This window comes from Phyllostomus hastatus, unplaced genomic scaffold, assembly GCF_019186645.2.
Source record: "Phyllostomus hastatus isolate PE091 unplaced genomic scaffold, TTU_PhHast_1.1 phas_contig_210, whole genome shotgun sequence".
Classification (NCBI taxonomy): domain Eukaryota; kingdom Metazoa; phylum Chordata; class Mammalia; order Chiroptera; family Phyllostomidae; genus Phyllostomus; species Phyllostomus hastatus.
This window is the reverse complement of record NW_025333737.1, coordinates 4673088-4688415: the sequence shown is the minus strand read 5'-3', so window position 1 is coordinate 4688415 and position 15328 is coordinate 4673088. Positions and strand designations below refer to the sequence as shown.

The 15328-nt window shown below is 53.0% G+C and overlaps 1 protein-coding gene across 9 annotated transcripts in view; it reads left to right on the top strand.

Moving 5' to 3' along the window:
* KSR1 (kinase suppressor of ras 1) overlaps positions 1 to 15328 on the top strand; it is a 150940-nt gene that overhangs the window by 92716 nt on the left and 42896 nt on the right. Inside the window, exon 1 of one of the 9 annotated variants that reach the window (XM_045836321.1) lies at positions 5343 to 5511. The exons of the other annotated variants lie outside the window; for them this stretch is intronic. Coding sequence (XP_045692277.1) covers positions 5395 to 5511 — 117 coding nt within the window. The 5' untranslated portion in view covers positions 5343 to 5394. Of the gene's footprint in view, positions 1 to 5342; positions 5512 to 15328 lie in introns of those variants that run through there. 9 annotated transcript variants of the gene reach the window in all.

Below are 15328 nucleotides of genomic sequence, written 5' to 3'. Positions count from 1 at the left end.
GGGGAGGCCTGGGCAGTGGACTGGCAGGCTGGTGTAACCCGGCGAGCCAGGAGAAGAGCTGAGGTTGGGGTATGGAGGGAAGGGGGCACACTGCAAGGTGGTACATGTTATCCTGTATAATCCGTATACCTGGGGTGAGCCATGAACCCCATTTTATAGCTAAGCAAACTGAGGCTCAGAGATGTTGAGTGACATGTGAGTATCACACAGCTAGCTGGTAGCTGGGTTGAGATTCAAACTCACGTCCTTGTGACTCTGAAGCCAGACTTATCTTTCTACGTGATTTTGTCATGTGACATCTTACCCAGAATAACCCAGCCTGGGGCCACCTTACTTAGTTGTGTAATTGAATTGAGCTTTCTCTCAGTCTCCCTTTCCCCTCCTCATTGTCCTCCCTTTCTCCCTCCCCCTTCCTTCCTTCCTTCCTTCCTCCCTCCCTCCCTCTTCCTCCCTCCCTCTGTCCTTCTTCCTTTCCTCACTCCCCTCCTTCCTTCCTTCCTTTAAATCTATTTATTCTATACCAATTGATGACTTACCTTGTACCCAGATTAATCATCACAGGGGATTAATTTTGAACAAAATACAGTCTGTCTTGGGAGCCTTACAGGGCAGGGGGGTTGGGGGGTGTGATGCACACATCTGCAAATAACCACAATGCCAGCGGACTGACCGGCCCCGAGGGAGGAAAGGATGAGATGTGGCAAGACCCAGAGCTGAGGTGCTATTCCTGTTTTTTCCTATTGGTCCAGTCCTGTGCTCACTCAGTGAGTGTATTTACCGCCTGTTGTGTGCCAGGTACTATTCTAGGCATTGCACCCCAGTTCCTGTCCTTAGGGAACTTGCATACATCACTGTCCAATTAATGAAGTGATTTATTTTTCTGATTCTGAGCCAAAGCGCCATGTTTTCAGCTTTGAGAGTAGGGGTGCCCCTGGCTTCTAGAAATCTGAAAAACCCCTCAGCCCTATACTGGCTGGCACTGTTGAAAAGTGAGCGTGTCTCCTTGCTCTGGATTTCTGAGCCACCGGGCCCAGTGAAAATTTGTGAGATGGGAAGTGCCACACGGGCAGTGCCTGGCTATTGGGTTCCCTGCTTTGGCACAGAGTAGGTGTTCTTGTTGAATGACTCGGTTCCAGTAAGATCATCCAGAGAGTCTGCTGTCTTGGGCCGAGGTACCTCGGGAGCTCTCATCTGGGATGGTGGGGGCTGGGTTGCAAGGGTCTCTGCGGGGGGCCGTTTGGGCTGCTGAGGCCCTGCCGAGGCCTAGGGTTCCTGGGCTGCCTCTGGTTTCTGCCGGTGACGGCTGGACTTGAGCAAGGAACACGTCTGTAGCCCTGCCATGAGATGCCTTTGGCTTAGTAAGAACCTGAACCCTCCTTTGGACCACCAAGCTCCTGGGCTGCCAGCTTGTGTTCCGTCCCTCCTCCAGGGACCACCTGCTTCGAGGGCAAGGTTGCTGTAGAACAGACCCGATGAGCTAGATATTGGGAAATGTGTGTGTCAACACCATGCTGTTTTAATTATTATAAAGCAAAAGTCTCTTTTCTCTTTACCCTTCTTTTTTTAAAAAATCAGCATATACATTTCAGTGGCCCTTGAGCCCAGCTGTGTACTGTTGGGCAGGCAGCAAGATCAGAAAACGAGATTGCTTAAGAGTGTGACCCCTGGAATAGGCCCAGAGCCTGGTGTTGGAAGGCAGACAAAACCTTAACTTGGCCACTTGCAGTGGTGTGATCGTGGGCAAGTCCCTTACCTCCCTGATGGAGCCTGTTTACTCATCCGTCAGTTGCTCCAGTTAGAAACCAAGGAGTCATTTCTGATTCCTTCTGCTTCCTCAACCTCCACAATTAATTGACTGGCAAATCCCATGAGGTCTGTTTCTACATATAGATCCCGGGTCTATGCACCCCCCTTTTTTTTAACCACCGCCACCTTCCTCGTCCTAGTGCTGCAGAGGCTTGTGCAGCGGTGCCTCCAACGCAGTCTGTATCCACTTGTGCCCGCCCCTGTATTTCACTCTTCATGAGCCAACAGTGATTCTTCTGAAAACCCCAATCCGATCCTTATCTCACTTTTCTGAGTACAGCCCTTCATTGGTGTCTTATTGCATTCAGCATAAAATTCAGACTCCTCCCCCCATCATTACCTTCAAGGCTCTGACGTATTTGGTGTCTGCCTCCTCCCATGTTGTCTCCTGCCCCTCCTCTCTCTTCCCCTCCTTGAGAACACATCAGGTTGTTTCCTGTAATAGCCCAGGGCTTTGTGTGTTCTTTTTCCTCTGCCTGAAAATTTCTGTACCCTCATGCTAGCTCCTTCTCCCTCTGACAGGAGCTTAGAAGTCAGCTCTTCCGAGAGGCCACCCTGTCTAAAATTAGATGCTACTCACACCCACCACTTTATCTAGGCATGCTGTTTCCTTTTTCACACTTATTCACAAATTTCAATGACATATTTTAGTTACTTTTGAATGTTCTTTTTAATTCTGTGTTTCCTATTAGAGCATCAGCTCCCTAAGGAAAAAGACCATGTATTTTGTTCACTGTTGTAGCCCAGTGCTAAGTAAAGTTCCTGGCACACAGCTGGTATTTAGTAACTGTCTGTTGATTGGATGGATGGATGGATAAACAGAAGGAGGGATGGCATGTATAACTTACTAAGTGAAGGATGACTTGATTTTACATAGTATGACCTACTAAGTAAGAGCTGTTACATTCTCCTATTAGTTAGAACTTTTCCATGCCAAGTTCTAATATCAACTGGCCTGAGCAGACCAAGATTTCTATCAGTTCAGGTAACAGACGTCCGGCGCAGCCTGGATGCATGTGCTCAGCTGACACTATTAGGGTGCACTTCTCGGATAGACTGCTTCCACATGGCAGGCGTGAAGGGCAGCAGCCGCTAAGCCTCACTTCCTTCCAGCATAGTAGTAGCAGTTCTTGCTTACAAAGAGCTTCTCCCCTTAGACTGCAAGCTGAAAAATTCCAGGGAAGGCTCTGATTGGCTTGGCTTTGGTCATGTGCTCATATCAGAACCAATCACAGGGCTAGGAAGATGAAGTGCTCCAGTTGGCCCAAACTGGGTTATGGGCTCAGTGGAGTGAGGTAGAGGATCTGAAGGGTCAGAGCTGCCTGCACCAGGAAATGGGTTCCTGGAGGACAGACAGCCCTGCTGACAGCTGAAGAGGCAGCACAAATACTCTCCCTCTCTCCGATAGCAATAACAGTGACTACTGCTGTACCCGCCCACACGCTCACCGTGGGCTCTCCATGGGGACGGGCCACCTGGCTTTCCCCTGGGTGTTTTGGGAGTGACCATTGTGTCCCAATCCCATCTGTGAGCAGAGCCCCAGAGCTCGATGCGTCTGTGTGGGAGGTGGAGTGCCTCAGGCTCAGAGGGGGTGTGTCCAAGGCCTGGACCCGGGGGTGGTGCGCAGAGGTTATGTCTCCAGAATATAACAGGTGAGCCTGTCCCTCAGTTTCTGTTTGTCATGGTTCTTCATTTTCTTCACTATGGAAGTAATAAATATTTAATTTTTAAAATTTAGAAAAGCGAAGAAAGTCAGTCATCTATAATTCTGCATGGCGATAATCATTGCCTCTTGGCCTTTTATTTTTTCTTGATATCCAGTAATTTACACATATATCTACTCTCAAAAAGTGAAAAGTACAGAAATTAAGGAAAACAGTAATACTACCACTTACTGATGGTCTGTCCCATAATCTCACAATTCAGAGGAAATACTACAGACATTTTGGTGCATTACCTTCCGGTCAGCCTTCTCTGTTTGTTGGTTTGGGGTTCCTCCCCCCATTTTCTTCTTCTTTTTTTTAAAGTAGTTTATTCATGAATTTATGCTCCATTTCTTTCGTGAGTGTTTCCAAAATGCCTAGGACTCAGCTGTCATTTGTGCATGGAGTAGCTCATGCAGTCCTCCCAGTGACCCCATGGGGAGGTGTCTCGGTCCCTGCAGGCTGCTGTAACAACAATGCCACAGACTAGATGGTTTACGAACAACGGAAATTTATTTCTCACAGTTTTGAAAACTGAGAAGTTCAAGGTCAAGGTGCCAGCAGATTCGGTGTCTGGCGATGACCCCCTTCCTGGTTCATAGATGGCTGTCTTCCTGCTGTGTAGTCACGTGGTGGACGGGGTCAGGCAGCTCTCTGGAGTCTCTTTTCCCAGAGCGCTAATCCCACCGCCCTCCTGACCTGATTGCCTCCCAAAGGCCCACCTTCAAATACTACCACAGTGGGATTAGCTTTCAACGGGTGAAATTTGGAGAGACAAATGTTTAGTCCATAGCAGGAGGCGATGCTCTTATCCCCCGTGTACAGTAGAGGTAGAGAAACTGAGGGACAGTGTCACTTCCCCGAGGTCCCCTAGACAGGAGGTGGTGGGGCAGGATTCACATCCAGAAAGTCTGGCTCCAGAGCTGGGGTCATGACACACACACACACTGTATAAGTTCTCGTACACAGGACCATGTCGCACATTCCCTCTGTGATGCCGGAGCATCTTTCCTTTATTTTCTTTTAAGATTTTATTTATTTATTTTTAGAGAGAAGGGAAGGGAGGGAGAAAGAGAGGGACAGAAGTATCAGTGTGTGGTTGCCTCTCGCGCACCCCGCACTGGAGGCCTGGCCCACAACCCAGGCATGTGCCTTGACCAGAATCCAACCAGGGACCCTTCAGTTCACAGGCCAGCGCTCAATCCACTGAGCCACACCAACCAGGGTATTCTTTTTTTAAATTACTTTAAAGTGACATCTTGTAAATCTAATTACAAATGTTCACTGTAGAAGAATTTGAAAATATAGAAAAGTTAAAAAAAAATCCTCCCACAACCCCACCGGTCACTGGTAGCCAGCCCCTTCACCTTTTACATTGTTTTTTCATTACATACAGTAAAAATTCACTGTTGTGGTGTACGAGTCTGTGAGTTTTGTTAGCCAGCAGTTTGCACAGCAGTTCCATGGGCATCCAAACCACCCAGTCCCAATGGTGTGAGAGCTGCAAGTGAACTGGGGGCAGTTGGAGTTCATGTGGAGGTGGGGGTTCCCCAGATGATTCACTGGAAGGAGGAAGATGATGGTGCTCCTCGTTGACTCTGGGGGCAGCAAGGCAGGGAAAACCCTCTCTGTTTGTGGCCTGGTATCCTGGGTGCCCAGGTCCCTGGCCCCCTGCAGGGAGGCCTGCTGGAGCCTGCGTGTCTCACGCCCAGCACCTGCTCTGGGAGGTATGTGCTGACTCCCCAGCTCCCAGGCACAGACTATTTTTGGCCGCAGTGACTGTTCATACAGTCATGAAAACAAAAACTCCTCCTGCCCCGTCCTTCCCTGCGACACCGCACAAGGGGCCGGGGCTGCCGGGGACCCTGTGCTCGGGCCCCTCGCCATGCATTGCCTGTGGAGCTGGGTGACAGCCAGGGTTGCAAGGGGCACAGGGGCCCCACCACCCGTGGTGCTGCGAGAGGCACGAGGCCTGGACCGGCCTGGGCTGGAGGGCTGCGAGGTAGGCGCAGGGGTCTGGGACCAGGCAGCCTTCCCACGAGTCCCTGGAATGGGTATATTCGTATGCACTTTGAGTCCTTGCTTTGCTAACTGGAGGAATCTGCGTATTGGGGTAGAATGTGACTTCCATTTCATTATTTCACCCCCTTTCTTGTGGTCAGGTGGCTGGGGAACTGGCAGAATCTCCCTGAAACAGATTTTCCCCATTCCTTCTAGTGAATGGTTGCATGGTTTCTGGCCTGTTTGTGCTTTTGGTTTGAACAGGGCACACACATTCGCTTTGTGCCTACTCCTTTTGCAGGGCACTTAAGAAACTGAGGTTGTACAGGCAGGCCCAGCTCTGCCTCTCAGCACTGCTGGTCAGCCAGGCCAGGGAGGCCAGACGGTGCAGAGGCGTGAGTGGTAACCTCGGAGTTGCGTGGACCAGGGTCCAATCCTGGCACCGTCGCTCACTTGCCGTGTCTCAAGTGAGTAACTTAATCTCTCTGAACCTCACTTTCCTTAGCTCTCACTTTCCATAGCTACCAGGCAGTCGTGGCCACTGCATGGGTTGCAGTAGTAGTACCAGGAGTTGCTATTTTTATGATTAGACTGGCTGTGGAAAGAGGAAGCATGTCGAGAAGCTGAGCGAGAATCAGTGTGCCACAGCCCTGGGTGGGCCTGGGCCCTGCTCAGAACCTGGGTGTTTGGGTGTAGCTAGTGGTGGGAATTTGCTTCTTCTTTTCAAAAAGAAGAAAAGTATGTGCTGTCACCAACATGGGCATGGGTAGGGGTAGGCAAGAGCGTGGTGTTGAGGATTTCTGCCCATTCGCCATCTTTTGAACCACCAAAACGTAAGGCCCTTGTCAGGCTCCCAGGGAGGCTGTGAGCCCAGAACCTCATTGCTTCTGGGTCTCACAGGGCTCTGGGCCCACGAGCCGAGCACATGGTTTGGTATCCCTGGGGCCAGCGCCTGTGGAGGTGGTTGTCGGGGCAGACCTCAGGGAGGTCTTCCCCTTGGCTCACCTCTTAGGGCGGCTCAGGAAACCTGGCAAGAACAAAACCTTTGCACCTGGGTAAGGAGTATCCACTGTGGAAAACGTGAGCTGTGCAGGGCTCGGCGTGTCCCGGTGTGGTCACTGGCAGCTCTGGGGCTCTGGGCGGGCCCCCCGCTCTGGACCTCAGTTTCCTCCTCTGTAAGATGAGTGTTGGCCTGGACTGTCTCTAAGGTTCCTTCAGACTTGGCAGAGGAAGAGTTTCTCTCCTGTTAGCTCATGAGTGGCCTCTGGCCCCTTTCATGCCCTCAGACCCTGGCGACTCGGGCAGTGGCCCCCTTGGCTGGAGTGCTGGCCATCTACTCAGGGCTCCATCGGGCGCCCCCTGCTGCTGTGGGGCAGGGAGCGTTTACAGTGTTTCTGAACAACTCCAGAGAGGGGCTGCCCGCCTCCAGGAACTCACGGGAGATTTTGGTCGCCAGCTGGACACCTGTGGGATAACTGTGAGACGATGGGGTCCCTGTCCTTGGGTGGGGTAGCCTGGGTCTCAGGTCTTCAGCCCTGGGCTCACTTCCTGCTGCCCGATGTATCCCCCACCTGGACAGACAAACAGCCCAAAAGGACAGACCACGTGCCGAACACTGGGACATGCCCCTCTGGTGGATGGGTCTTTGATTTGGTTCCTGGCCCTGAGGGGAGCCCTCCAGACTCCAGCACTGTGGCCACGCGTGGGCCAGGGCCCAAGTGATGTCCCTGTGCCTGCGGCCTGTTGGCCGGTCTGTGCACTCTCCGGAGAGTGGGCCTCACTCACGGGACTCAGCGTTCTCGCTCTGCAGGCATGGAGGGAATCCTCTCTCCAACAGTGCGTTTGCTGTTGGGAGAATTGGAAAGGGGGGATGTTGGGCACCAGCAAGCCACAGAGACGGCTGCAGATGTGACCACACCCAAGGACCCCTCTTTATTTCTGTCAGTGCCTTCACCCTCGGGAGAGCCGAGGTTCCCACGGTGACATACATTTCAAGCCAAACCCCGGTCCCTCCGTCCTCTGCGTAGGATAGTCAGGCCTCCCAGCGCCCGAGACAGCCCCAGTTCAGGGCTGCTGTCCCAGGGCAGTTCCTCATGGCTCCACCTTTTCCTCTCTGAAATGTCCCCGTCTCGATGTCGCAGCACACCCTCCCCTCCCTCTGGAACCTCCCTCTTCACCCACCTGCTGGCCTGTATTCCCACTGCCACCCTGCTCATCCTCTTCTCACCTGCTGGTCAGTCAGGAACCCTGGGCAGTGGGGAGTGGGGGAGGGGCACAGGTCTGGGGAAGCTCAGTCCCGGAGCAGCGCCAGCGCCAGGTGGTGAAGGGCCTCTGACCCCCTCTCACTCAGCTCTGGCCCCTCCGCTCCTTGGCTGGGGTTGGGCAGGGGCGGACTTTCCCATTTGCCGGTTCCCCAGAGGCCAAGCATCACGGGGGGTTAGTGTTGCTCTTGGCTGCTGGGAAACCTTCCCTGTCCTACCCTGACCCCAGTCTTGTTTGTTTGTTTTAGAGTATCCCATTTTTGACTTGAGTTTTATTGTGGAGTCTGGGGCACAATAGTGGGTGTTTTCCTCCACCATCGGCAAACATCCTGGGTGTAGGGAACCCCCTGCAGAAGTCCACACATGTCCTCTCTCCATTTGGGGTGTAGCATATTGGGGGAAGCATGCAGCCCCCAAACTGGTGTGTGTGCGCACATGTATGTTTTTCTAATGCTGGGTGTGTGGCCATTTTCACAAAACAGCCAGGAGGGGCAGTTTTGGAAATGCGTGTCGATGCCACAGAGAAGGTGACAAAAGCACAGCAGGAGGCCCGGAAGGAAGGGGCAGCGGGGCCTAGGGCCACCAGGAGATGGAGCCCAACACAGGCGGCATGTGTCTGCCGGGCAGCGGAATGGGTGACCCGGTAGACTGGTGTTGCCCAACTATGGCCCCCCGGCCACAGCCAGCCCACCACCACTGGTGTTTTGTACAGCCCTGTGAACTAAGAATGGCTTTCACGTTTTTAAAGTGGTAAAGAGCAAAAAAGAAAAGAATTTTGTGACATGTGAAAATTCAATGAAATTCAGGTTTCCATTTCTATAGTAAAAATTGTGTTGGAACACAGCCACGCCCGATCTGCTTACAGACCGTGGCTGCGCGGGGTGCTCTGCTGGCAGAGTCGCGCTGTGACAGAGACCGTGTGGCCCGCAAAGCTGAGCACACTCGCTCTCTGGCCGCTCAGAAGAACCATCCCTGCCAGTGCCTGCACCAGGTACCTCCCAGTTTCCGGGGGCGAGAAGGGGACCTGGGAGACAGCTCCAAGACAGGCTCTCCAAGAGGGCAGGGCCTGGCCTCTGGGTGATGGTGGCAGCTGTGGTGACAGCAGATGCTGCCAGAAGTTTGAGAGCTGGTCCCAGGCAGAGGCAGAAAGCACCCATCTCCTCCGGAAAGCAGGAGGGGAATCGAGGGGGCACCCAGCAGGCCAGCAGAGGGGGTTGAGAAGGACTGTGGAGAGAAGACCCCCCGAAAGGCCTGCAGCTGCTTTAACCCCACAGCTGGTGCTCACCCCAGCTGCATGGGGGTGGGGCAGGGTGTGGAGCCAGGAAAGCCAGATGTGACCTGTGACGCCAGGTAGGCTCTGCCCTGGGAAAAAGCACATTTTATAGAGCGAAGAAGTGGGCACCAGCGCAGCGCAGGCCAGGCTGGCTGGCTGGGACTAGGCAAATACAATCATGCCTGGGCCTCACCAATTGAGCTGTGTGGCCTTGAGTGAGTTGTCTACCTTCTCTGAGCTCTAGCATGTCTCAGGAGGTTATGAAGATTGCTTGTGCTGACCTCTTATATTCATCTGGCTTAGTGCCCGGCAGCCAGGAAATGCATGATCAATGCTCACCACTCACCCTTTCTTGGCCCTCTCTTAAGCTCCTCCCCTTTAACCTGCATCCCTCAACCTCCACACCCTACCTCGCCTCCACCGCACCATCTTCCTGAGGCTCTCAAGCCCAGACATACCAATGCATCGGCCAAAGACAACTACTCCCTGAAGATTCCAGCCAGGCGTCCCACCTTTGGGGAGGGAGGGAGGCTTTGGTGTACAGGAGAAGACATCTCCTGGGACGTCTGCGCCCTTGGGCGAGGTGTGGGTTGAATTGAGGGAGTGGGGTCCCCTGAGAGGACAGACAGGAGGTCAAGCCCCAGAGTGCAGCCCCGTCCTGGCCAGGCCCACCTGCTGAACTGGGCACTCTGAGACCCTTTCTGCCCTGGGTTATTTAGCCAGACGAAAGACCCAGCAGCCTGTCTGCCCTCATGGTCCCCACCCCTAGAAGTTCTGATGTGATTGGTCTGAGGTGGGGCACTGGCCTTGGAATTTTTTTAAAGTGCCCCCACATAATCCCAAGGTGCCACCAGGCTGGGTGCCATAGATCCAATCTGGCCAAACCCACTTACTAGACAAATGATCAAAGCCCAGAGAGGAACAGGCCCTGGCCCAGGCTCCAGCGGGTTCCAAGGACTGAGTCCGACCCTTCCCTCGCTGTGCTGGCCAGCTGGGAGGTGGTGGAAGGAAGGCCTCCAGGAAGCCGCTGACTTCTCTCAGGAGGGGCTTCTTCTCGTTCCCCAGGCTGGGATGGTAAAGAGGCTGGGTGCAGACCCCGTCCACAGGCAAAGCCAGTGTCCCCAAGCTATCTGCTGATCTCCATGGAAACCCCAGGAGGCTGCCTGACTCAGGCCCTCCCCACCTGAGCCCCCACCGTGCCTCCCAGAATACCCAACTCTTACCCAAGCCTCACCCCTCCCTCTCTCTCCCCCTCAGCCCCAGTGATGGGAGCAGGAAGGAAGGGACATCTGTCAGGTGCTCCCTTGCCAACCAGAGGCATGCGGGCTCCCGGCTGGGCTGCCACAGAGATCTCCCTGCTCTTCTCTCTGGCCTCATAGAGGCGTGCAGGTTCTATATCACCATCCACAGGGTTCTGGGAGTCCACCCCTGGCCTCTGGTATGACCAGTTCCCAGGGAAGCATCTGTGGTGAAGGGTCCTGGGCCTTTAATGAAACCCCCAGCCAGGGAAGCTGGTGGAGGCCTCTGCACACACACCCCAGAAGTCCAGTTCTGTAAATGGACTGTGAGTGCTAGCTAGCTGCACTGATTGGGGCAGCTACAGACTTGACCGATCCATCCTGTGCTCTAGGACTAGAAAGCTAAACAGATAAACAAAGTTTGGGTTTGCCTCTTTTTCTCTTCCAACTGGCTTCACCTGCATGCCGGCTTGAGCTGCCACGTGGCCCAAACAAAGGCTTTGAAGCGCCCTCCGCATTGCCACTGTCCAGCTGACTGACCATGGCAAGCGTGGATGGCTCTCAGTGTGAGCCAGCACAGTTTCTAAGTATAGGCCCCAGGCAGCCCCGTGGCTGCTGGTAAGTCTCAGGATGATACCATTTGATACCCTGCCTGGCCTGTTGTGACACCAGCCACTGCCAGCTGCTGAGGGGACGGGGCAGCCGTGCGTGGGCCAGCCCACCCCACCTTCCTCTGCGGAGAACAGAACCGGCAGTTTAATGATCACAGCCTGAGGGTGACCTCAGTGCCCAGCTGACCCTGCTCTCTTATTGTCAGAAAGAGTAACTTAACATCACCCCCTGCAGAGTATACACTGTGTCTCCAGGGGCCGGGCAGAGGCTGGAGCCAGCGCTCCCTGGGGCTCTCGCTCTGCCCCGTGTTCTCAGTGCCCTACTTCTGTGCTCCGGGCTCCCCAAGGCTCATAGGAGATAGCGTGGCTGCCGAAGTGGGCTGGGCAGCCCTCCCTTCTTGGTTTCTAGTTTGTATTTCTTCTTTACACAGCAGCAGGGGAGGGGTGGGCAATGATTTTCCTCAGAGCATATAGCCTCTCTGCCTTCTTCCCTTCCCCAGTACTCCAGGGTCTGTGCCCTTGGCTTTGGGACAGCGGGCCCTATTCCCTGCACCTGCAGGCAGCTGGGAGGCTCTCGTGGGGCCTCTCAGACCTGAGAGGGTGTCAGAGCCGCTCTGCTACCTGCCACGTTGTCAGCAGGCCTGTGAGTTCACCTGTAGCAGGTGGTTAAACTGATTGCCTAATTTGCTTTTAGTTGAGAGAGGAATCCAGAAAATTTGTATGTGGATTACTCTGGTTGAAAATAACTTCTGAACTCAGACTTGGCTGTGCCTGGCACTGTGGGCAAGTCACACCCAGTTGTGAGCGTTGAGGGTGCTGACTGCTGAGGGGCATTGTCTGAGTCACGGTAGGGGGAGATAGCAGGACCATTCTGGGGCCTGCGCAGTCACTAGCCCAGTCCGACTCTTGCCTAGCTGGAGGCCCAGGCGGAAACTGGCGGCCCTGCTTCCAGCACGCCTGCCTTGGGCACTCTCCCCTCTTGATCGAAACAACTTCTGATCCAAAGCCATTGCAGGCTGGGTGCTTTGCTTCTGCGATGGGGTCCCAGAGCCAGGTTGGGCACCTCACTGAGAAGGCCTGGACACTCTTGGTGTGTTGCCAAGGGCGCTTGCCGCTGGGCCACCATCCCTCCCCGTTTGCCTGCAGAAGTAAAGCATTAGAAGTCCCTGGTCAGATGTTTGGAAGGTGTCAGATTCTTCATGAAGGGTCTCCACGTGGGGGTCTCGGGGCTCTGTGTAGCCATGGATGTGACTGTCTGGACAGACTTGCACAGACTTGCATCAGTTGCCACTGTGTAAAACTTTGTTTTTTAAAAGATTTTATTTATTTATTTTTAGACAGGAAGGGAAGGGGAAAGAGAGGGAGAGAAACATCAGTGTGTGGTTGCCTTTTGCATGCCCCGCACTGGGGATCTGGCCTGCAAACCAGGCATGTGCCCTGGCTAGGAATTGAACCAGTGACAGTTTGGTTCGCAGGCTGATGCTTAGTCCACTGAGTCACACCAGCCAGAGCTAAACTTTTTATTTTAAAATAACAATTCAGCCCTGGCTGGGTTGCTCAGCTGGTTGGAACATCGTCCCCTACACCAAAGGTTGCAGGTTCGATCCCCTATTGGGGCACATGCAGAAGGCAACCGACTATATGTCTCTCTCTCTCTGCCCTCCCCCGTCCTTCTCTCCATTTCTCTCTAAAATCAATAAACATATTCTTGGGTGAGGACTAAAATAATAATAATAATGAAAACATAAAAATTCAGATTACTTTAAACCCAGAGACCTGGTACACCTCCCATAATCTTCCCTCTCGCCCCAGCTCTGCACAAGGGGTGGGTTTCCGATTAGTATCACCCTTGCTACTGCGGATTTCTCATCCACCAAAGGTTAAGAGCAGTGTTTCTAGTACATGTGTCTCCATCAAAAGGTAGGTTCAGGAGGCCTCATTCCCTCTGATCTCATTTCTTTCAAAGGTCTGGCCCTGAGGCTGTGTGTGTGAGACCTCACTCTACCAGGTAACCTGCTGATTGGTGGATAGCTTCGCTGACTTGCAGCTTTTAGGTAGAAAGGGGTGGTCCCTCTCCCCAGCTCAGTGAATCAGCCCTGCAGGGAGGAGGGGTTAGAGAACGGAAGGAACAGAACAGGCAGAAACTGTGGTGAGCTGAGCACTCTCATTTCCTCTAGGGACAGGCAGAGTTCACTTTCCAGGGAGCGTTGCTCATCCTGGGAGAGGCGGGGGCAGCTCCAAGTTTAAGTGGGACCCTGGATGGGAAGAATCGAAGGAGTTTTGGGGACGCCATACCTGGGTTTCAATAGGCTTGCCTGAGGTCTCTGAGGCTCAACAAAATGGGCCTAACAGCTTGTCCTTGCTGAATTGTTTCGAGTGGGGCTAGTGTATGAAGTACTGGGCATAACGTACTGGCAAGTGGTTTGTAATAATAATTAGTTATTATGTTTGAAAAACAGAAACTTGGTGTGGGTGGGGAAGAGGGGAATATAAAGAAAGAAAAATAATCCCTTGCCTCTTGGTTAGATTGGAGGTCGGATTTCTAGGCCTGTTGGTGCCCCTTGCCCTTGTCTCCCTCCCTCCTCCCGAATCAGGCGGACACTGGAATCTCTTCCTGGAGACGTGCTCAGTCCTCACAGCCTTGGGAAGCACAGGAGTGTCGGGAGAGCCGAGGACACTCCAGGGAGGGGTGGAGGGCTGTTTTCGCGTTTGTGTGAAGGCCACCATCGCTGGCGTTGGTCCGTCCCCTGACAATACTGCCAACTCGTTTTTCATAGTAAAACGGGGGAAAAGATGTCACAACTGCATTTCGATGCAGAATGTTGTTGAGGGCAATGCAGGAAAGTACACTGATGAACAAGCTTCTGCCCTGGACCATTATCTAATCAGCCCCCTCTGCGCTGTTCTTACTGTCGTCTTCTGACACTCTAGTTTTATCATCTGGAAGGATTTCTGACAACCATGGGTTTGTCCAGCCAACGATAAGCTTCTTGGTGCTTTTACTTGTGTATGTGTTTCTAATTGTTGGTTTCAATCACTCTAAACAGCTGTGAGACTCTTGTCCAGAATCCTAGAGATTGAAGAATATGCAGATAAGACACAAAGGTGGGGAGGGCGGGACGTGGGCAGACTACAGGGTCACACCCCAGACCTCAGCTGTGGCTCCCGCCCCCGGCATCACAAAGCCCCCAGGCTTTCGCCCCAATGACTCACAGCCAATATCTTCATCAGGTTCAGTTTTGACACATGAGTCTAAGATACACAGCAGATTGGATAGACTGAGAGTAACATTACTCTTTTAAAATAAAATTATACACAGCTTGCTAAAATCAATGAAAACCAGCTTAGATTCTCAAGAATTCTGAGCTTCATATGAATCATTTGATGCGGGATGTCTGGCCTTCTCTGTTATAGAAAACCTGGAAAATGTAGAAAGGGGCCAAAGAAGAAAAGAAAATCTCACCACCAGTCCCGTAACTCTCGGAGCTGTCTCTCTGCTGGGCCACAGCTCACCGCGGTGCAATGACTGTTTCCTTGCAGTCACTCCGCAAGCCACCTGGGGCCAGGGGCCTGCCCCATTGTTCTGTGTGTCTGCTATAGGTGCTGCTGTGGAAACTGGGGCTCTTTCACGGGGCCACGAGCAAAGCATTTGGGGAGACTCTCGCATTTCGGGAGACTCTCGTATGGCAGAATGAGGTCTGGTGGTAAGGTTTATTTGGGTGGAAATAAAAGGCTGCCCTGGGTGTCCAATATCTTATCTTCGTTTATCCCACCATGGAAAAAGTCCAATTTTGTCTTTGTCAGGGCCAGAAATAGGGCCAGTGTCCAGAGATTCTGTGCCATATTGGAGCTCAGTCCTTTGGAGCCCCCGTGCTCTGCCGCAGGCCCCAGATGGCTGCCAAACCCACGTGAGGGCTACAAAATTCAGCAAGGCATGGGGTAATAGGCATGTGTTAGAGAGGGAGGGGGAGGGAGGGGGAGAGAGAGAAGGAGCTTCTTCCTTAAGCTTATTTTATTTATTTGGGCTTGGGACGTACCTGGTGCTTTTTCAAAATAACCAATCAAATTTCCCAAGTTTTTGCGGGCTTCTGAAGGGCCCATCTCCTAACCAACCTGTTCTTTCTCTGGCCTAGACTGACAGGGCCTCTAAGTTGCCATTTTGGCTCCTACCGTGCATGTGCTCACCTCCTGCTTTATTGTTCTATCCCTCCAACACCCGCCCCCCCCCCCCGCCCCAGTAATCTGCAGGGAGGGGGGCCAATGTTTCCCTGGGGAGTGTGTGAAGCTGTAGCTTTCTGGTGAAGCAGGCAGGCTTATGCTCCCTAGTTGACTATGCTTAGTAATGTCTGATCCCCTTTGCCTGCCCCCATATTAATAACTAGCTAACTGCCTATGCAAACACAGGCTTGGTATCACATGTGGCTCAAAGTAATCA